The 22,706-nt window shown below is 37.7% G+C and overlaps 2 protein-coding genes across 5 annotated transcripts in view; both read left to right on the forward strand.

Annotated features, from left to right (window-relative positions):
* fancm (FA complementation group M) overlaps positions 1 to 11,758 on the forward strand; it is a 39,619-nt gene extending 27,861 nt beyond the window's left edge. Inside the window, exons 14-23 of the mRNA XM_066673402.1 lie at positions 1,367 to 2,969; positions 3,246 to 3,331; positions 4,538 to 4,606; positions 4,702 to 4,794; positions 4,923 to 5,079; positions 6,916 to 7,022; positions 7,887 to 8,387; positions 9,487 to 9,817; positions 10,103 to 10,394; positions 11,448 to 11,758. Coding sequence (XP_066529499.1) covers positions 1,367 to 2,969; positions 3,246 to 3,331; positions 4,538 to 4,606; positions 4,702 to 4,794; positions 4,923 to 5,079; positions 6,916 to 7,022; positions 7,887 to 8,387; positions 9,487 to 9,817; positions 10,103 to 10,394; positions 11,448 to 11,556 — 3,348 coding nt within the window. The 3' untranslated portion in view covers positions 11,557 to 11,758. The remainder of the gene's footprint in view (positions 1 to 1,366; positions 2,970 to 3,245; positions 3,332 to 4,537; positions 4,607 to 4,701; positions 4,795 to 4,922; positions 5,080 to 6,915; positions 7,023 to 7,886; positions 8,388 to 9,486; positions 9,818 to 10,102; positions 10,395 to 11,447) is intronic.
* A 2,928-nt stretch (positions 11,759 to 14,686) lies between these two features.
* Positions 14,687 to 21,541, forward strand: slc25a47b (solute carrier family 25 member 47b). Of its 4 annotated transcripts, none has more exons than XM_066683374.1 (6): positions 14,687 to 14,919; positions 17,020 to 17,063; positions 17,186 to 17,257; positions 17,355 to 17,537; positions 19,008 to 19,272; positions 20,654 to 21,541. In XM_066683374.1, exons 1-6 carry the CDS (start codon positions 14,883 to 14,885, stop codon positions 20,932 to 20,934), a joined length of 882 nt encoding a protein of 293 aa, XP_066539471.1. In that variant the 5' UTR covers positions 14,687 to 14,882; the 3' UTR covers positions 20,935 to 21,541. The 4 variants fall into 4 exon arrangements, with proteins under 4 accessions (XP_066539471.1, XP_066539481.1, XP_066539489.1 ...); XM_066683384.1 differs by lacking the exon at positions 14,687 to 14,919 and adding an exon at positions 15,649 to 15,910; XM_066683392.1 differs by lacking the exons at positions 14,687 to 14,919; positions 17,020 to 17,063 and adding an exon at positions 15,649 to 15,910.
* The last annotated feature ends 1,165 nt before the right edge of the window (positions 21,542 to 22,706 follow it).

Here is a 22,706-nt window from a genome sequence, read left to right on the forward strand (position 1 = left end):
TACAAACCGAGACCAAGCCCCGAAGGAATACTCCAGAGCCCATAAAGGCAAAATCCAGATGACAATACGAGAATTCTGTACACATGAAAGTGAAATAGAAGAAAACGCTCAGCTGAAGGAAAACAATGTGGCAGTTCCTTGCATCATTAACACAACAAGCACTGTGCCTTCTTGACCTACTTATACAAGTGCAGAGAGCTGCTGTGAGCACCTGCTCCAGGCACTGCACTCTTTTCAGCTATACTTAAAACACGTAAATTGATATTAAATTGACCTCTCTTCTCATTTCTTTCAAAACTCTTAATATAATTTCCATACTCTAGCAAAAGTTGGGCGTTCAACAACAAAAACTCTGCTGATCTGTGTGAACTGGGGAGCTGAGCTGTGTTCAGTCCAAAAAAACAAAAACAACACCTGAATACACGATGAGTAAACGGTGACTAATGTTAGTGCCCATTACATTGTGCAGGGAGCTGTGGTAGTGGAAAAGTGACCAGGTAAAAAGCATGCCAAACCGATGCCATGCAGTAGAAAATCACATTTTTAATGCTTTGTTAGCACTATGAAGTCTGTGGCTTTTTCTGTAAGATGCTACTAAGTAAATATCAGCTCTTTCACCTACTAATACCCATAGAGCCAGTCATTTAACCAATGTGACTACCTATTTTGAGGGCCATGTTGGTTTCATCTACTTATAACATGTCTTGGCAGTTAAAGGACATCTGAGTCTTTACAACATAAAACTGTTACTAACATAATCCTCCCTAGATCGCACTTCTTGCATAAAGCAGTAATGTTGGTCGTAGGCTCAACTAGCATTTGTCCAATGTGTCATTAATTTTCAGGTCTTCACGGCACACATTTGCATCATGGTTGTCACAGAAACCTAACTGCTGAGCAATTAAGAAATTCCAATTTTATTACCAACTTTTTTGTCAGTAGACATCACAAATATGTATGTGTAATTTTGTGATGTTTTTTTTTTCTGACACTTTGTTCAGTAAGAAGTTGTGTGTATATATTTAAATGTTTAAAGTAGTGTTAAAATGTAATTGAGTTAATCAAAAGTACATTCTGTGATTAGTCATGATTAATTGCAAGTTAAAATGCTAGTATTGTGTGTTAATGTGGGGGGCTCAAAAATATTCTCATCTACAAAATGGGAGCACTCAAAAAAATGTAAAAGACACTGTCTGGAGACAAACCTGTTCAAGTAGTAGAATTTATTTTAGTTATTTTGACAAACGAGTAATCATTCTAAGGATCATCTTAAAACTAATGTTATACTCGCAATGTATTTCTAAAATGTTTCCACATATAATTCCCAAAATTGTATCACATTTATCCTATTTTATCCATCCCACAGGGTGACTGCAGATATGATTCAGAGCTCACAGCATATCTGCATGAAGAAGATGTTACAGATTCCAGTGAGGACAGAATGCCAAAAAGAACAAGTGGAAAAGGACCTCAGCAGAAAAGATGTATTGCTAAATTTGTTGATCAAGATATGACCCTCCCTAAAGAATTAACACTTGAAGAAAATAATAAAATAGACCACATATTCTCTTCTTCCTTGACTTTAATAAAGTACAAGGACTCCTATGACAGTGAGTCTGATATCATTCAAGATGAGGACCTCTGTGCATTCCAGTGCACCTCTGATGGCCATGAGTCGAATGCTGCAAATGGTGTGTTAACTGATGTAACTGAGTATTTTAAACTCAAACCATCAGTGCCTGACGAGCAGCTACTGTGTTGCTCAAATAATCAAGAGGGCCACGTAATTCAAACGAATCATGATCCTGCCTATAATCCGCAGCCAGAATGCCCAACTCCCGAGAAAATGTTCTATCCACCAGTATCAAGTGTTGGGACCAAACCGCCACCTCTTAAACCATATGAGGCAACCTTTAGAATACTGCTGTCCAACGTCAGACGTTTTCTCTCTAGACCTCCACCAGATATATTTGACTTAAATTGCTCAGTAAACAGTGAGCCTATTCGACTTGATAAACCAAAAGAGACTAGCTATTGTGCAATGGAAGATATTGAACAAGTCCAGGACAATGACAGTCTTGAAAAAGATCATAATTCAACATTTGGTGACACTGTGACCTCAAACAGGGCAAGAATGCTTACTGAGTCACACTGTTCCCCAGAAATTCATCTAAAACCTGTGTTGTTGCCTGATAAACTTTCTCCTTGTCTGCCTCCTGTGTCTAATAGTCCTAGCTGGGAAGTGATTTTTGATGATGAATTGGAGGAGACAGAGGCAGATAAGAAGACCGATCCTCCATCAGAATCTAAAAAACAGATTAAGTTTACCAACTTAGATGAGAGTGTGGACCTCTTTGGCGATGATGAGGCTTTCCTTCAAGTATCATTACCAATAATTGAAACTCCAAAAAAAGCCTCGGTATCCTATAACAGAGGACAGGATTCACTGCAAAGGGGAAAAATCACATCTGCTCCTGACCCTTCTATGAGTTTACAGATGCCCAACCACTCTCAACTGACACCTCAACAGACGTCTGAGGTTTTTGATACATCTCAGGACATTTTTTCAGTGAACTTTGACCTTGGGTATTCTTTTGACTCAATGGATGAAGAGGAACCTGTGGAACGAGCTCCTGGTATGACCACAACATCAGTAGGTGGGAGAGAACAGACGTTTACCTCATTCACAATGCAGTCCAGGGAACCTAACTTATTATTTGGACATGCTTCAACTCCCAGAGTGTGCCCTAGAGACAGAGAGGCAATTCCATCCCCGATGGCTAAACCTAAACTCTCACCTATAATCACAGAGAGGAAGAATTTGGTAAAAAATGCCACCTCAACCACTGCGTTTGCCTCTCCGGAACCCAAAAATGTAAATCTCCTCTCTAAAGTCTGGAGTTCTCAAGCACAGTTATATGGAAGAGGCCAGACCAGAAAGACCGTTTTTCAAGTCCCTGGTCATTCAGGTAAATTCATAATCTAAAACAAAATGTTGTAAAATTTCCTTGTAAAAGAGTGTAGAAATATCTTTTTGTGGGATTCTATTTATTCTATTTATGGGATTCTTTTTAAGAAATTCACCTTGACATATGAACAGAAATTTTGTTTCGCACCTCCATCCTTCCCTCCACATTCACCTGTGTTTCCAACTCAGACACTGTTACAGCTTAACATAATGGTGGTTACATGTAGTGCCATTTTATTTTTGACAGTGTGTGTTAATAGCTTTTTTTTTGTCTAAGAACTACAAAACAGTGACAGTGAGGAGGAAGAAGTCATACATAAATGTGGACATCAAAAAAAAGCCAAGCCTCTGGCCTCTCAAGAGGTAAGGATTGCTACAATCCTCAAACCAAATGAATGTAAATATTATATACATATATACATTATTATATATATATATTTTTTATTATTGTAATTATAATTATGTGTAATGTTTACTACATATACAGTATGTATCTACTTGCCATTAAATCATTTTCACAGTTGTCACTGTTAATCATCTATGGAGGTGAAATCAAAGACTCTGCTGAAGCTACTAGAAATCTCCCACAGGGGGTCCAGCTATCTTCTGTGTAACAATATAACAGGGCATGCAAAAGACCAAAGACTTTAAAAACAACCTCCACTGAATTTTTTTTTTCCGTGCAGCAATGACTAAATGGGGTAAAACGTTATTGAGAGAAATATTGTGAAAACCTGACTAATACACACCTTTTTACTGTTACATACACCTTTAGAAAAGGTAAAATAATGAAAATGGCAGTCCCAAAGAAGCATGTCAGGTTTTGAAATGAAAACAATTCATCAACCGCTACAGAAAAAAGTACAAGAGATGTATAAATGCAATGGGCAATCTAGAATTATATGCAACAATTTGGAAACTCCTAGCCTAATGACATACTTTGTTAATTTTTTAAGTGAAAAGTAAACATAACCTTTATAGCCAACTGTTTTTGCCTTTATAGCCAAATCTTATGCCTCCCAATATAAATAACCAACTACGTAACCACTTTGGTTACACTTAAGCTGCAAATTTTACAACAGTCATTTGAAACCACATATTCTGTTGCGTTGAGAAATATGCTATTCATATTGTTATTTGCAGTAACAGTACTATCCTCACAAAAGTTATATGACTGAATGCATTTTTGGTTTGCTAAGTAAGAACTCTTTTACTCTGCATCAAATGATTACAGATATTCTACTCCAGTATACACAAAAACAGAAAATGAATTAATTAGATAACCTCTGTAATACAGTATTTTGATCTGCACCTGTTTGGTTAGATTATGAACAAGTGTGTGACAGCAGACTTACTCGACTTCCAAACCTGTTGTTTTCCCTAAGCATGTGTTTTTTGGTTAGCAGCCTGTGAGTGACAAATGTTATTGTCCAATTATGTAAAATTATTTGGACTAAAACCTTAAGGTTAACTTCTTAATCTGACATGTATTTACAAAGTTGATTTAAACCTGACTCCATGAAGCCAAAAGTTATCTCTTTTCTGTTCTATTCATTTTCTGTTTAACAGGAAAAAATCTACAGTGATGTGGACTCTCCCATCCAAGGGCCTAGAAAACGTGTTACTCCACTGATTACGGTACGTCTTTATTCTGCATCAACAAATTGCATCCTGCTTGGATTATTTACTGCTTTGTGTTTTTACATTTCACTAAAGTGGCCTTAATGTTCTAGTCAGAGCACAGTGAAGATGAGTCCGAATATCAATTTCATCAAACCTCTTTCGCTCAGCCTCATAAAGGCTCACATGGTTCTATGAAATTTAAGGTAAACACAACAATGACAAACACTGTATTAAAGAAATCAGTTTTTTTAAATACCTTAAATTACATAACTTCATTTAAAAATATTAAATACTTTAATTTTTTCTTGTTCTCTCCTGCTTATTGCATCAGAAGGCAATGCACAGGGAGGGGAGGCAGTTCCTGGAGGAAGAGGCGGAGGTCTCTGAAGGAGACTTTGCATCATCAGATGAATATGATGGAGAAGAACAGGACAAGTCTTTACAGGGATTTGTAGTGGACACCACTCAGTTCTCTCAAGGCCTTAATGGTGAGGACAGTGCCTCACTAGGCCTTGCAATAACCTAATAAATACAAGCTTTATGTAATCTAGATAAAACGTTAATGCTATACACCAGATATAAGGACTCAAGTAACTGTCAGGTCCCTAGTTTCACTCAAACTTGACTCTAGGGCTGTCCTTTAATTCCACAATTGCATTTAAGTGCACATTGGCACAACATGTTTCTGCATAACAACATTACAAATTTGTAAAACTGTGGTATATATACATTATTGCCAAAATTATTCACGCATCTGCCTTTGCACACATATGAACTTGATTGAGGTCCCATTCTTAATAAATAGAGTTTAATATAATGTCTGCCTACCCTTTGCAGCTATAACAGCTTCAAATCCACAAGGTTTAGGAGTGTGTTTATGGGAATTTTTTTTACCATTCTTGTAGTGTGTGGATTAAGTGTTGCAAGGAATGGGGTTCTGAGAAGTGTTGATTGTAAAGCGTCCTTGGTTATCTACAATGGCCCTATATGTGTAACAATTAATAAATAAAATTCTTCCAGAAGCACATTACTGAGGTGAGACACTGATGTTGGACGAGGCCTGGCTTTCAGTCTCCATTCTGCTTCATCCCAAAGGTGTACTATCAGGTTGAGGTGCCAGTCAAGTTCGTCTTTATGAACCTTGCTTTGTGCACTGGTGCACAGTCATGTTGGAACAAGAAGGGGGCATCCCCAAACTGTTCCCACAAAGTTAGGAGCATGAAATTGTCCAAAATCTCTTGGTATGCTGAAGCATTAAGAGTTCCTTTAACTGGAACTTGGGGCCGAGCCCAACTCCTGAAAACCAATCCCATGCAATAATCCTCCCTTTACTACCAGACTTTACTCTTGGCACAATACAGTCAGACAAGTACCATTCTCCTGGAAGACTTGTATTACCAGACAAAGAAGCGTGATTCCTCACTCCAGAGAAAACTGATATAGAGTCAAGTGGCAGTGTGCTTTACACCACTGCATCTGATGCTTTGCATTGTTCTTGGTGATGCCTGCAGCTTGCTTGCAGTTTGCAGCTGCTCTGCTGTGGAAATACATTCCTTGAAGCTCTACGCACTGTTCTTGAGCTAATCTGAAGGCCTCATGAAGTTTGGAGATCTGTAGCTATTGACTCTGCAGAAAGTTTGTGACCTCTGCGCCTCGGCATCCACTGAACTCTCTATGTCATTTTACATGGCCTACCACTTCGTGGCTCAGTTGCTGTCGTTCCCAATCGCTTCTACTTTGTTATAACACCACTGACAGTTGAAGGTGAAATATTCAGTAGTGAGGAAATTTCACAACTGGACTTGTTCCAGAAGTGGCATCCTATCACAGTGACACACTGGAATTCACTGAGCTCCTGAGAGTGTACCATTCTTTCACAAAAGCTTGTAGAAGCAGTCTGCATGTCTAGGTGTTTGGTTTTATACACCTGTGGCCATGGAGTTGATTAGTGGTGGGTGAGTAAATACTTTTGGCAATATAGTGTATATTAGGTTGCACTGTTGCACTGTTTCTTTTTTAAAATATGCACTGTTTCTATTGGAAAGTAGTGTGTGCATGTGTGCAAATGGCTTCTTTTTTATTTAAGAAAATAGAGTACTCCAATTTGATTGATAAGCTACTGCGATTTATGCAAAATATAACCTAGAGTGACTCAAAACCCAATGATTTGTGATTAGACATGGACTCTTGCCAGCCAAACAAAAAAAGAAAAATACTTTACACAATTTTACTTACAGCACAAACCATGTGTAAATTTGTGTTTGATACCTCTCAGAAATGGAGATAAACAAAGTTACATATATAAAAAAAATTCTGTTTTTCAGATGCTGAGATGCAGGGAGTTTATCTGAAATCTGTGAAGAGCCCTGCAATGTCAAGCAAATTTAGGATGGTTTACAAGCCTATGTACAACGTGGACATCTTCTCACAGGTCAGTGAACACACACACTCAGAACAGGTAGCCATGTCACACACTGAATACGGGTGAGGAAAAACACAAGCCCAATAGCCCACTGCAGTTGTGGGTTTATTGCTCAGTTTGAGTTAAAAGAGAGAGGAATGAAGCTGAAAACAGCAGCCTAACAGTGCACCCCCCACCCCACGGCTATATGGTATAGTGTGAAAATATTTTGAGGTTGTATGACAGTATGAAAAATGTGCACACCACCCATCCCTAATACAGACATTGTAAATGTACCTTTAAATGTACAACAGTGATGGAAGACTGGCTGCCAAAGGCTCCTGCTCACCTGCCTTGAGACCAGTTATATCTGCCCTCCATTCCCAGTATCTGCTTCACTCCTTACTTTCACACCACATGAGGCCCCTGTTGTCATCAGGCAGCATTTGATGCAACCGATTCAACACAGACCTTGACTAAAGACCTCCATTACCTCAGAAGTCTCAGAAGGCTGCTTTTAACTGCGATTTTAAATGAAAATTCAATTTTATGAAAAACTAATTTATAATTTGTTTAACCAGAGGAGGATGGGTCTCGGTTCCTTCCAACGTTTCTTCCTTCAGCTTCAAGGGAGTTTTTCCTTGCCCCTGTCGTTGTTGGCTTGCTCACCTGGGAGTATTAATTTAAATTTTGTTTTAATTCTAAGTGCCTGTAAATCTGCTTTGTGACACAATCAGGCAGTAAAAAGCACTATACAAATAAATTTGACTTGACATTTTATTATTTCAAAGTGCCTAAATTGGAAAAAGATTTGCCATCTTATTAAGAGACAGTCACAGGGAAAGCATATTCCAGGATTAATTATCATCTAATATTGATCTCTGTTGTACACAGGTACCTGAAGAGAATGAGACATACATGGAGGACAGCTTTGTGGTCAACGGCAGCGAAAATGAAGAGATTTGTAGTACTGCTGATGAGGACAAAGAGGCTGCAGTAGAAATTATCCCTGAAGACCCTTATGTAGATGGGAGGAAAATATATGCTACACGACGCAGAGTTCAACTCAGAAAGACTTTGGCTACAGGAGAGACGACAGGCCGACAGGTGCCACAGAAAATCAAGAGGCGCAGAATTGTCAGAATAGAGGATTCCAGTGAAAGTGAGGAGGAGTGGGAAGGAAAGAAGAGGAAGGGGCTACATGCTGAGGAGGCACCAATTTCAAAGAAACCAGATGATACTGCTTTTAAAGTCCAGCAGTTGCATTCTGTATCTAGTCCTGATTCTTCTCACGTTATAGAGAGGCGTATAAAACAAAGTAATAGACAAAAGTTCAACAACCAGGCACCGCTGTCTGAAAAGAAGGACTTTGAGAAGTCTTTAGTAAAAACACAGGTAAGCTTGTAGTAGTTCCTTGCAACAAACAGATTATAAGCCTCTTGTTGGAATTATGGGTTTATGAAAACTATTTGTCATATTGTCTGATTAGTTAGTCATAAACATGCAAGATCTTAATGTTATCACTAGATGGTGACAGGTTACTATTTTAGCTTTATTGACTAACACAGTCTCAATTATGACCTCAATCAAGTTCAATTTTGACAATAACAATTTGAGGAAGTTAACCAAAATCATTGGTTTCCACTACGCGTGATTAGGAGTTTAAAATGAAATTGTTCATCTACACAGAAGAGAGTCAAGAACAGTTGCAAGCAGGGCTTCTCCTTTTTACCAACCTACAGGAAAAGGTCACAGAGAAGAAAAGTTTAACATGTATGTGCTGTGCAAAGTATTAATATGCAACTGGTAGTAACTTGCTTAATTTCATTAAGAAATGAATGAAATCCACACACAACTTTGAATTAAGATAATTAAGTGACCTGAATTGATTAGTACAAGGGTTAATCAGATTGGTTTCGGCATTAATATTTTGTTATATGAGAGGCTTCATTAATGTTATTGTTTATGGTTTCAGAAACTAATCCTATATATTCTATTAAATGTTATTCATATGGTTGGAGCCACAATGTGCAGACCACTGATTACTCGTAATTTGGCCTAAATTGTATATGAAATGTGTCTAAAATGAATGTCTTTCTCAGAATTAGAAAAACATCAAGTTAAATAAAGTAAGCATAAAACATAATCAGATAGGAAGCAAACGACCAAAAGGAAACAATTAACCTATCAACAAACAATGGTGGATTTTTTCAGTGAGTATTTTTTTTTCCGCACTGCTCATTCAGCAGTACAATTTTGCCACAGAATTGGAATTCATTTTTAGTTCACACACTGGTAGTCCACAAGACATCCAGTACATGTAGAGCCTGTTTCTTTTGGTTCTTCAGACTTGTACTTTTGTATTGATGTTTACTTTGGTGGCATAGCAGACTGAGAAGTGGACAGAGGGATAGCAATTATTTTTAAATTATTTTAACTTTTTGACTTTTTTATATATTTGAATTTGTAATATTTAGTTTTTGTTCATTTTTAGACAGCTTGTGCGCCTTCCTCGGTGGGTAATGTCTCAATCATCCAAGCCCCTGGTTCATCAGCTTGTGTGAGTATACTAGTCGACAGCCGCTGCATCATCAGTGGTCCCGAGGTTGTGTCATCCCTCCGCTTAAAGCATGGTACAGCAGTGCAGGTCTGCTCTTTAGTCACCTGTGACTTTATTGTGAGCAAACGTATGGCAGTGGAGTGGCAGAGTGAATCTGAATTAGCCAGTGCTCAAAATCGAAAACGACTGCAGGAGAGGATACAGAGTCTTCAGGCTGTATTTGACAGAGTGTGCTTTATTGTGGAGAAAGACCGTACTAAGCCAGGTAAGCTAAACTCAGATTTGTGAATAGTGAAAATGTAGCATAGTGTTGATATATGATATTTTCTTGGATGTTTTTATTATTGTAATGGGTTAAAATATAAATTACTGATTTACTTTTAAAAATGTTTATGTGCTGCTTTTTGTTAATAAATAAAGTCCCTTTTTGTGAGTAACTAATACCTCTTAAAGAACAACCCTCAGTGCATCTTGCTAATGTAATTCACACATACATTTGTTTGTCCAGAGGTGTTCAGTTAATTTATGTTTTACTTATGTCTACTCCTAGGAGAGCCACTGCGGTCCTTCCAGCGCAGCCATTACTATGACAGCACTGTGGCTGCGCTTGTGAAGGCAGGGATCCGAATGCTGTTTAGCCAGAGTGCAGAGGACACAGCCACGCTCTTGGCAGAATTGGCCCAAGTTGAACAGAGGAAAGGGCAGGCCATTTCTGTGCCTTTGGAGGTCACTGGTCCTCGACAGCAGGCAATGCAGTTTTATCTCACATTGCCGTGTGTGACCTATATCAATGCCCTTTACATGTGTCATAACTTCAGCTCTGTCAGTCATCTAGTCAACAGGTAAAACAAACAGTAATATACACTTATTAAAACATAGACTATTATATTATGTTTGTAAATGAACGTGTGTGTGTGTGTGTATTAATGCTTATTAATGGTCATGAATCATTGCATACTATCCCCTTTATCTCATATTTAATGCATAAATGTGTATATATTGTTTTACTACATCTACATCTATCATGTTGTCATATGTGCTGAAAGTCATGAAAAATAGTCATATAAAAGCTGGCCTTCTTTCAAAACTGATAAGTGTAAAGACCAAATAATGGAAAAGTACTAGAATGAATGGAATTGACTAGAAGAGACCAGGCTTCTTTGCTTCTTCAGTAAAAAGAGAGTTAGTTTTACAGTAAAGTTGATGTTACTGTATGGCTTACTGTAGTATATTAGAGTATGTACAAGTAACTGCAATATTCTTACAGTAATGTCACAGTAACCATACTCTAAGATCGTTGGTAGTGGGCAATGTACCACGTCTCCCATAAAGCAACACATGCCCAAATTTAAAAACAGTAAATTTACAAAATGTACAAAATTACATTTACCATAGCGACTAAAACAATTATTACTGTTAGAAAATACAGGAATTGTTTATAGTGGGTTTTTTAATCTTTCCAATTATACAATTGTAAGTAATTGAAAAATACATTACTTGAAAAAGTGTTTGCTTGAGCCAGTTAAAGGCATGGATCATGTTTATGAGGTGGTACTAGGCCTGGGCAAGAAAAATATAGCAGCATGTATTGCAATAGACAATGTATAGAGATGGGGGCAGACGTGGCCGAATCCCTTAAAAGCACATAACGAATACACAAATCCCAAGTGTGCTCCATTTCTGGGTCTTAAACTGCCTATCAGAGCCCTTTATAATGGACCGTGCTACAAGGGACATGCAAACAGCCAATCGCATATAGAGTTCTGTTGCCTCTTGAACAGTGTGGAGTGGAAAAGATGGAGTACTGTGGATAAAAAACAAACAGTGGTAACTTACTGTTACTGTTTTCACTAATATCTGCTTGAGATTAAAACACTGTTTTTGTTCTTTTCCAGTTCTGTGGATGAACTGCAGGAAGGTTCATGTATAAGCCACTCTAGAGCTGAACAGATTTACCACAGTCTGCACTACTCATGTGACACTACACTAATGAAGACTGCATAGAACATTTTCTAAGCATTTGGCAAGCCATGAATGTTTACAATCTAATATCAGTTTTATTTATATTTATCAGGAGTGTTTTCATCTAGAAAGCCACTTCCGGCATATTTATTTTTGTACTTTAATAAGTACTGTATGAATGTGAAATTAATAATGAGCATTTTTCTTAGCACAGTAAATGTAAGAATTAGTGCTTTCTGATAATATGTGCAGTTGACATATGAGCAATAAAAACACATTTTCTAACCATGTTCTCCGTGAATGTATTACCCATTTTTCCGAAATTGAAATCGTCATTGTACTTAGTTACAATTGTCAAAATGTTTTACAGAAATCCTGGTCCTAGCCCTAGATTAGCATTGCTAAGGCCACATAAGGGGTACCCATCATCCACTGGTCCTCATTAGATGGCAAAACAGTAACAAAACTAGAAAAGCATTATGAATTAAGGTTGATGTTTAGCTTCAAATACTTATTATTCATTCACGCATTCTTTTCTTTATTGTCTATAACCACTTATTCCAGTTCAGGGTCGCGGTGGGACTGGAGCCTACCCTGAATCATTGGGCACAAGGCAGGAACACACACTGGAAGGGACGCTAGTCCTTTGCAGGTTGACACACACTCACATTCACTCACCTATGGACACTTTTGAGATGCCAATCCACCAAACAGCGTGTGTTTCTGGACCGTGGGAGAAAACCGGACTACTTATTATTGAATAAAGAAAAAAAGAACAGATCATAGATAAAGTAGAATATGTATTTTGTCAGTATTTTTTTTAAGTAATTTTGGTTCTTTAGGTTATTTTGTCATCCACTGTATAATGAGAGTATAATGGAAATTATGTACGTTTTGGTGTGCTTACATGGAAAATAATGTCTGGTATTTTTTATTTACAAGTGTGATCCGATCAAAGTATATCCAGATACAAAACTCATGTTAATTCCAGGTGTAAACAAGCCCTAAGTTTCAGAGAAAGAGGAGAGGAGCCATGAAATGTAGTATCTAAGGTGCCAGTCACAACAGCTTTGAGGAACTGGTTGATGGCACAAACTGTCAAAATCACAGCGGGGAGTGGAACAAAATAAGAATTTGCTGACACAAGAGAGGCACCTGCCCCAAGACTAACAGACAGGATCTGTTTAATTCTTACAAGTATGTAATATGTAGCTAGCCTCTGAAGCATTGTAAAGGCATCCAAATATGGAATATTACTGGAGAGCTTTCAAAACAAAAGAGAGTACATGGGATTTACACTTGGTATACCGTTGAAAGTTGAGAGTACTGTAGTCTCTATGGAGAGGCTGGTACCTTTTGCCACTTAGCGTGGCCAAGAACTGCCTAGTACAGCAGGAAAAGAAATTTGGCACACAATAGGACCAATCACAACTCTGTTATTTTGGCATGCTGTGTAGAAGTAGGCAGACAGCCAATCAGAATGCAGTTGGCAGAACCCTTAAAGTGAGGCCACCTTAATGCACTGGAAGTATCAGACTCTCAATTTGTGGGTGGAACGTCTGTGGCTGAGAGCACTGTGCACTGTAAGAGCACTGTGATCTGAAAGGATTCAAAAGTGAGGCTAAGTTAGCTAAGTCCACACAAGCCACATTATATTTAGAGCCATGTGGTCAGTGTAATTTGCTGTTAGCCTGTGATACCTGAGGTTGGTATGTTGGTTTCCCCACTTCTACTTACCTTCACATGCCCACCATCTTTGTCTTCCAGTCTGTGGCGTGGGGTCCACGGTTGGCTGCTGGCCTCTGGGTCAAAAAATGTTGGCAAAAAGAATGCTGCATATTAAGTCCTTACAGCGTTATCCAATATCTAATGATAGGCATGTTTGGCTTGCAAATACTGGACAAGTTATTTAAATACAAATAGCATTAGTTTGTTTTGCCATTGCTACATTATAGGCAACAATTTCAATTAAATACAAATGTGCCATTATGGTATTGAATTTTTTTAATATTTATTTTTTTTAGTGCCCTATATTGTACACCTTTCTATTAATTATCTTATGCTATTATATTATTATCCTAATATTTTAAATCTTTTAAAGATCTTTTATTTTCTTATGACTGAGCTCTTGCTACGGCGGCACATGGGGCAACAGGTAATGTCTCTGTCACACAGCTCCAGGGTCCTAGGGTTGTGGGTTTGAACCCTGCTCCGAGTGACTGTCCATGAGAAGTTTTGTGTGTTCTCCCCATGTCTGTGTGGGTTTCCTCTGGGTCTTCTGGTTTCCTCACAGGTTCCAAAAACACGCGTTGGTAGGTGGATTGGCTACTCAAAAGTGTTCATAGGTGTGAATGTATGAGTGTGTGTAGCCCTGTGAGGGACTGGTGCCCCCTCCTGGGTGTGTGCCTGCCTTGCAACCAGTGATTCCTTGGTAGGCTCCAGACCCACCGTGACCCTGAACTAGATAAGCATGTCAATGAATAAATTCCATTGAAAGTTAATAAGATAATAAGATGTTCCCCTCTCATGTTAAGTTACTATTTTGGGAAATAGGTTTTTAATTGGACAGGAACAATATGTTTTATCACAGAAAAAAACTAATAATCTTTGTTTAGTGATGCCATAGTTAACAGCACAGAAGAAAACTGTATAGATAAACAGACATATATATATCTGTCTGTCCGTCTGTCTACTGTATATGTCTGTATGCCTTTCTGTTTTCCTCAACTTATTTTGACAAATTTCTAAAAATCTCTCCTTAGCTTGGCACAAGTATTTCCTTCAGAAAATGCATATACAGCTTTAGTATTATTGTGTGAGCATTGGTTTGTAAGTTAGTGCTCAGCTGGTGTTTTCCTGAGCCTGTTGTTGCTGTAGTAGCCAAAAAAATAATAATAAAATGCTATATTTTTCTTACATACATTGCTACAGTATTTTATAAGAAAAATAATACTATACAATTAAACAATAGTTTGCACATTGGACATTTATAAAGACTCTATTATTTGTAACTCCTTTGTCCTTGGATGTTGTTAAACTTCCATTCCCATATGTGTCCTTTTTTTTTTTTAATAAGTATTTTTTTTTAAAGGTAACTTACTTGCCTATTTTTAATATTCTCTTCTGTTTCTGCACGAACAGTAAATGTTGCAACACATTAAGGAGAAACGCTATGGGAGCGCATCAGACGCGGGTCGCATCCAATGAGGATTGTTATTATTCTTAAGACATATTTTTTCTGATAATGGCAAAATAATCAGACAACCAGAATAAAGAATTCGTTGAGTTATGCGCATTCTATCAGACACATCGGAGGTCAAATTTTGTTTAAACTCGCTTGCTGGAATTTAACGTGGACTCTAGCGAGGATGCAGCTGGCGGATTTCATCGCTGGCTCTGCTGGAGGTAGTTAATCCTGCTCTCAGATAACGACAATGATATTAAAATTTGTCCTGAAGGTCAGTCGGTGGATGGTGTGACCGTAACCCCATCCAGCACAGTGTTTCAGCACGGACGGTAAATACTGTAACACGGTAAAAGGCATCAAGGATGAGTCCGCAGGTGCTCACTATTCAGGCACAGCGTGAACTAATGAAAAATAGCGTGAAAATGCGAGCTCTGTCGGGAATGGTGTGACACTGGCAGTTCAGTTTTCGGAAGTTCATATTAAAGTTATTTCAGTAATAGATACTCAACAATAATATTTGCATTAGTCAGTGAATGGAAGTATGTTGGCAGTGAGAATTAAATTCATTCAAAAATATCGAATTAAACGGATTAAATATTTCTATCTGCTTTGTATTGGCATATGTTTCGTCATGAGGATAATTTCTTCCTTTTTTTAATATTTAAATAATGTGTTCCCATTCTGATTTATGCCAAGAAATTCCCACCCTCAGTCAAGCGTCAAAATTTGAAGCAATTTCTTTTGCATCTTGTTTTATTTGCATTAAGAGTGGGTGGATATATACTAACACAACCCTCATTGTTCATCATCTTCACTGACCATTAAGGAGCCATTTGTAGTTCTGCAATTACAGACTGTAGTCAACCTGTTTCCCCTGCATCATTTCTTATCCCCATTTCACTCTGCTCCTCAGTGGTCAGGACAAGCACAGAGCCAGTAGGATTTAGGTTGTAGATCATTCTCAGAGATGCAGTTACACTGACATTGTGATAGTGTGTTAGTGTCTGTTGCTGGTACAAGTGGATCAGATGCAACAAGGCTGCTACAGTTTTTAAAGCCCTCAGTGTCACCAACAAAAAATATCCCAGCAAAGGTCTCCTGTGGGTGGCTTCCTGTGTTCACTGATGAAGGACTAAAGGACGACCTGCACAAACTACAGCAACAGACGGGCTACAGTTTTTCCTATTCCAGTGATCATTCTGTGCATGTGTATGTATACATACATTGCCCATTAACTTCATAAACACCACCTACAACACGAGATTGGCACATGATAGTCATATGCATCAAGTATCAAGCACACACCTCATTGCTTCCCACCCCATTCAGCTTTCCTGGCTGACCAATACAGTCCAGGGAACTGTTCTTCAAAATTAGAACTTAGCAGCAGTGCCATGGCCCACGCCATCACAGCTTGCTTTACATGCTTCATGCGCCATAGATGATCTGCTGCTAAGTGTTGTCCTCCGTTTGCCGCTACACTCCCGCTTCAGAGGTCAGCCTTGAACCTGCCTTTCTACACAGATCCTTGGGCTGTTGCTGATGGCTGTAACTGTCCAGATCATCGACACCTTTCCCTTTACAGTACATTGCTTGCTCCCACACATGATAGACCACTGGCCACCTGCAGCATCTCACCATTGAGCTCATTTCCTTGAACTATCAGCATCATCTTTCCTGTTGCCCACAGTCCACTACCCCTGTCTCACTCTGGTTTGGCCCGACATGGGCCAAGCATGATGCTCAGTACCTCCAGTTTAATGGCTCTGATTAACACTCTCTAGCATCAGATTTGCTGAGGAGCTGCTAGAATAGTCTCCTCAGTTCAATCCAAATTTAAAATTTTAAAACTCCTTAAAATCTTTCTCCCTACTGGCTTGTGAAAATTCCCCAGCGACCTCAGTCTTCCTCTTTGTGAGGGGAGGGATCTGCATCCATCTGCTGTGTTCCATCACCATGTTTCTCCCTACGGCTCAAGGGTGAGATCGGATTGTAATGTCCATGTGACACACGTGCACTGTGTGTCCACCCACACAAAATGTAGTACTTTGCCAAGGTATAATATATCACAATGATATTGTTGCATTTCAAAGAAACACTGTGTTTTTATTGCACTTGCATGGTGGTAGGTATTGTATATATGTGGGAAAAGGGCATAAAAGAAACAAACAAAACCACCTAATAAACACCCAAACACAACAAAGGCTACTAAATGACACACACACACACATCACAGTGTGCATGCCTCAAAATCTGTGGAGAGAGTTGCACGTAAATTATATCGGTGACTATTCTTGGTGTGATTTCTTGGTGTTTAGGGGCATTTGGTGTGGCAGTGGGTTACCCTCTGGACACTGTAAAGGTGAACCATTTCTCCCTGTACTACTAACTGCTGCTTAATTACATATATAAATTATATGAATATTATATTTATATATATATATATATATATATATATATAATTTTTTTTTTTTTTTTTTTTAGGTCAGAATACAGACACAGAGAAAATTCACAGGAGTCTGGCAGTGCATTCATACAACCTGCAGAACAGAAGGGGTATGTAGTTGTATAACAATTAAAAGCATTAATCATTTTTACTCATTGATTAAGCATTATATTTTTATAATAATTTTTTTTTTATTCTTTTGCACAGGTATATGGTTTCTACAAGGGAATGTCCATGCCTTTAACCACTGTCTCTGTCAGCTCTTCTGTGGTCTTTGGCACATATAAAAATGCACTTCAGCTCTTTCGCCAGTTGAGATTTAAAAGTGCAGATGCACCAAGTTCTAAACTGGAGATCTTTCTCTCGGGTTTAGCTGGAGGAATAGCTCAGGTACAAGACTCATGTTGTTATATGACACAATATTTAATTTTATGATTTGTCACAAATCTGACATGAAATACTACTCTAATGATGCTTTTCTTTATCTCTTATATACATGTAGAATACATGTCATCAGTGGTGTGAAAAAGTGTTTGCCACCTTCGTGATTTCTTATTTTTTTGCATGTTTGTCACTCTTAAATGTTTCAGATAATCAAACAAATTTAAATATTACTCAAAGACAACACAAGTATACACAAAATGCAGTTTTTAAATTAAGGTGTTTATTATTAATGGAGAAATTTATGGATTATAATACTAAAATAATAAAAACATTCATTTAAAAACTGCATTTTGTGTATACTTGTGTTGTCTTTGACTAATACTGGACATTAAAACATAGTATGACATAGTTCAAATAAGATCAGCTTACAAACACTTTTACTAGATAAGCTGGGACACTGCAAAATGTACATAAAAATTGAATACAATTATATACGAATCATTTAAATCCTATATTTAATTAAATATTTTACACAGACTGTTTCAAATGTTGAAACTGAGAAATTGGATTTTGAATTTGATGCCAGCAACAGGTTCCAAAAATGTTAGGACAGGGTACAAAGAGTGCTAAAGTTTTGTAATTTGCAAAATAAGAAATAAATTAGGTTAATAGGCAATAGGTCAGTGACGTGACTGGTTTTGCAAAGAGCATCTCAGGGAGGCTAAATCAGGGAGGGGTTCACCACTTTGTGAAAGACTGTGAAAAAAATAATGCAACACTCCAAGACTAATGTTTCTCAAATTAAATTTTTCAACTAGAGTACATAATATAATTCAAAGATCAGAGAATCAGGAGAAATCTCTATATGCAAAGGACAAGGCCCAAAACCACTATTGGCTGGCTGTGGTCTTCAAGCCTTCAGACAGCACTGCATTAAAAACAAAAATCCTATAATGAGAAAGAATGGGAAAACATTTCACTTTTTGATTTTTTTTATTTGATTCACTTTCAAAACTGCAGCTAATGGTCACCTCAGTTTCCAAACTTTAAAGTGTTGTTAGTAGTAGAAGTGATGAAACACAGTGTCCCAGATTTTGGACTTTGTTACTGGCATAAAAATATAAATGAGTAAATAATATACAAAAAAGACAATACAAACAAACTTTCTCAATTTCAAAATTTACATTTTATTCTTTGTACTATTTTCAAGAAAATATTGGGTTTAAATTATTTGCACCTCATTGCATTTTATTTACATTTTGCACAGCCTTGCAACATTTTGGAAAAAGTATTATTAAATTGTTCACAAATTAAAATTTTTAACAAACATTTATTTATAAGCAACCTATACTTTATAAACATTTAAAAAAAAATTCTAAATATGCCATGAAGCCCTTACTAGAAACGCATGGTCTTCTATATTTGTCTACAAGGGAATTGTTATAGCCACTATTTAATGCCATCTGTTTTTGTAAGGTTTCAGTAATGTCTCCTGCAGACATAGTGAAGGTCCGTCTCCAGTGTCAGACTGAGCCATATCATGGATCTGACTTCAAATCCTGGCCTAAATACAAGGGGCCTATCCACTGTTTTTGCACAATTGCCCGTGAAGAGGGTGTCCGGGGACTTTACAAAGGAGCTGGTGCCTTAGCGTTGCGGGATGGCCCCTCTTTCGCCACCTATTTTCTTGTCTATAACACTGTATGTGAATGGCTTTCTCCAGGCAACAGTAGTCAAAAAGGTAAAACTCCTCATTACACTTAGTACAGGGGTGTTAAATAGGGTCCCGTCATGGCCACAGCTCTGCGTTGTTTAGTGCTTTGTCCCATTAAATGCACCTGACCATCAGTATTTTATGATGCATGTTATGATCCTTTAGAACAGTTTTCCAAAGTCTACACTTCTTATCACCGTTCCATTCCTGTGGAACACATCTTTGCGCCTCCCCACATAGTGGGCAGTTTTAAAGTTGTATATTCACTGAAATTGTGAATATAAATATACATTTGAATTAAAAAAGAGTAATTGTTTCTTTAGCCATGAAGTCTACTTTACACAGGGCACTTACAATAATAAATTCTTGAAGAAAGTAAAAGAGAATTTGTGGCTATTAAACCATGCCTAATTTGCCGTTTACTGCCCATCTTTAACAAGGAGAAGCAGAAAACGAGAGGATGAAAAGGAATAAAAAGGCATGGGCTAAATCTAAATATCTAAATTACAGACTACAGGCTAAAAAGCATAATTCCAACTTAAAAGTTCATGAGCACGGTATCTTATGCTACATACTCCCATACATACTGAGCTGTTTTCTTTAAGAGTTTGTTAAATATTTTAAAAAGTTATGCACATATATGTAGATTTTTGTTTGTTTGTTTGTGTGGTTTTTTGTTTTGTTTTGTTTTGTTTTTTCAGTATAACCTGGATTTCTGCAATGATTACTAAATGAATGAGTGCTGATCTTGTCTCTAAGTCACAACTGAACTGATAACACTCACACAGATGCACTTGTTTTACCATGCCTCAAGTAAACGTCCAAAGTGCAGGCTTAAAGAACTGTGAACCATTGAAATGTATAGCCTTCATATCCTCCTTTAGCAACAAGAACTGTCACCAAACATTTCCTGTAGAAGCTAATTAGATTTGCACAGTGATGAGGAGGAGTTTGGACCCCCCGCTGCAAATGTTTAAGTCAAACATTTTTTTCCCGGATGCCTTCCACTCACAGCCCTATATGGTCATGCCAATATCTCCATAAGGTTAAAGTCAGGACTCTAATTTGGCCACTCCAAAATGTAAATCTGTCAACAACCATGCTTTCTGTACCTTTGTTTAATAAGCAAAGAACCTGTGAAACCCACAGTCATCTGATTTTATCTTTTTAATTGAAACAGCTTTTGCAAATTAGCTCTTGAAGTCATTAACACAGAGGCTGAATTACTTTTTGAAGATATGAAGATTACAAATGTTTGTGTTGATCTGTATTTGTGACAGACAACAGACATTTTATTAGTAATTAATGCAGAAATCTAGGTCATTCCAAAGGGTTCACTTAGTTTTCCTTGCAACTTATGCTCTCTGCATCCCAAATGGATTTGAGAACAACCCACTTGTTTTATCAGCTGAAAGAAAGCCCAACTGGAAGGTGGTGATGCTTGCTGGAGGATTATCGGGAATGTGCGGCTGGTGTGTTGGGACCCCCATGGATGTGATAAAGGCCCGCTTACAGACTGACGGCATGAGCAAGAGGCGGTACAGAGGATTCTTTCATTGTATAAAAGAAAGTGTGCGAAATGAAGGACCAGGCATTCTTTTCAAAGGCCTTGCCCTCAACTGCGTACGTGCCTTTCCAGTCAACATGGCTGTTTTTGTGATGTATGAACTTGTGCTCAGTCTTTTGTGAACACACACATGATAGTTGTCATACATCATCTGTACTGAATATGTGATTTTTGATTAAATGTACACTGTATATTAACACAGATATTGAGAAAAGATAAGCTTTGCTTCAGAGCATAATAACGTTAACAGATGGCATTGTATAGTATTTATTAGTAAATGATTTGCGGTGACTACCTCAAAGCTGTCATAAGAGAGTAAAAATTGTTTACTTATTTCTTTGAATATTTATTTATTTACTATTGTGTGCATATATACAATGACGTGATTATGAACTGGGAAGACTTTTGAGAATAATTCCAGGTGTAATGCTTCACTTAAAAAAAAAAAAAGTACTGTTTTTCTAATTTATTTATTTTGAGAATGGCTTCATAAGTGTGAGAATGAAAAAAGTTTCTAAAGTGGTGGATCCTGGAAGTATAACAAATTTGTATTTAAGTATTTGTGTCAAGCTGACAATAAAACATTGTTTTTTCAATGTCTTACATCTTCTGGCATCATATAATACAATTATATAATTATCATCTATAATTAGAAGCAGACCTTGAGTGAGAATATTTAAAAACTAATTAGAAATATCAAACGAACTGAACACAATATATATTAATATTTTCAACTACATTATGTTGTACTTTCTTCAGAATCTAAATGTATAATGCTGTGTAGAAATGTGAGATAAATGATGTGGTCCAATAAATACATATCACGCGTGTATGTTTTGTTATACATACTCATGCACACTAAGACCCCGTCCACACTGACCTGTTTTTATTTAAAACAGATTTTCCTCTTTTTAAAAATATCCCCCCGTCCAGACGAATACAGGAACAGCTGCATTCTCATGCCGGTCCTGTAGGGGGCCATAGTACCTCTTTAAAGGAACACTGTAGTATTTCTACTTTATATTTACAGCTACTAAATGATTATGATATTCCACTGAGCTTTAATAGGGAGAATAGAGCCTTTGTGGCTGGTACGGCGGGTCCTCTGCTGGTTACTGGATTAAGCAAATTCGCAATCACGGTGCAAAGGTCTCTCGCTAGAAATGCGTAACGTTTTATAGCACAAATCTCACGTGTGTTTACCTAACTACAAAAAGAATCTAGCTCAGTGTTCCCGGTACAGACATTATAGCAGCACGGGGGAGAAAATGAGCAGCCATAAAAGAGTATATACTGGACTGAATTTGCACAGTAGAGTGAGCTAAAACAGACATAAGGACACAAGTTGGAGTAGTAAGTAACTTGTGTTGAAACTTCCTTCATGTGTTGCTGTGTTAGTGACAGTTTTCTTTAAGAAAGGTTTTTGAGTTACTTTGCAATGAGCCAGGGTTTGCGACTGCTAACTTTAGCCGTATTAACTCACTTTTTCCGAGTTAGACTGGGAAGTGATTTTCTCCTGTTTCTGTGTGGATGAAATGGCTAGTGTTAAACCCAAGCATGTTTGAGGAAGGTGTTATAATCAGGTCTTTATGCTTACTGGTGAATGAGGGTGAGTGGTAGCACCTGTTTACTTTAGCCAGATTTGCTCACTTTTTAGTGTTGGACATTGATTCAAGTAATAAATGCTTTTCTGTCACTTGCTGTGGTTATAACAGCTAGAGCCCCAGGAGCTGTTTGTGATCAATGTTAATATCCCTTGGTGTGTGTGTGTCTGTAAGAGAGAGACAGGGAAAGTGTGTGTTAGTGAAGGCTCCGGCCGGCCTTGTTTATGTGAGTGAGCTCTATAGAGAGCTGAGTGGGTTGACTTCACGACAGCACTGTAGACGTAAATTAC

The sequence above is a fragment of the Hoplias malabaricus genome, chromosome 1, assembly GCF_029633855.1.
Source record: "Hoplias malabaricus isolate fHopMal1 chromosome 1, fHopMal1.hap1, whole genome shotgun sequence".
In the NCBI taxonomy this organism is placed as follows: domain Eukaryota; kingdom Metazoa; phylum Chordata; class Actinopteri; order Characiformes; family Erythrinidae; genus Hoplias; species Hoplias malabaricus.

Coding starts and splice junctions, on each gene's coding strand:
- slc25a47b (XM_066683374.1), top strand. CDS start 14,883: ATGCAGCTGGCGGATTTCATCGCTGGCTCTGCTGGAG. Junction 17,064..17,185: donor ACCCTCTGGACACTGTAAAG/GTGAACCATTTC, acceptor TTTTTTTTTTAG/GTCAGAATACAGACACAGAG. Junction 17,538..19,007: donor TAGCTGGAGGAATAGCTCAG/GTACAAGACTCA, acceptor TGTTTTTGTAAG/GTTTCAGTAATGTCTCCTGC.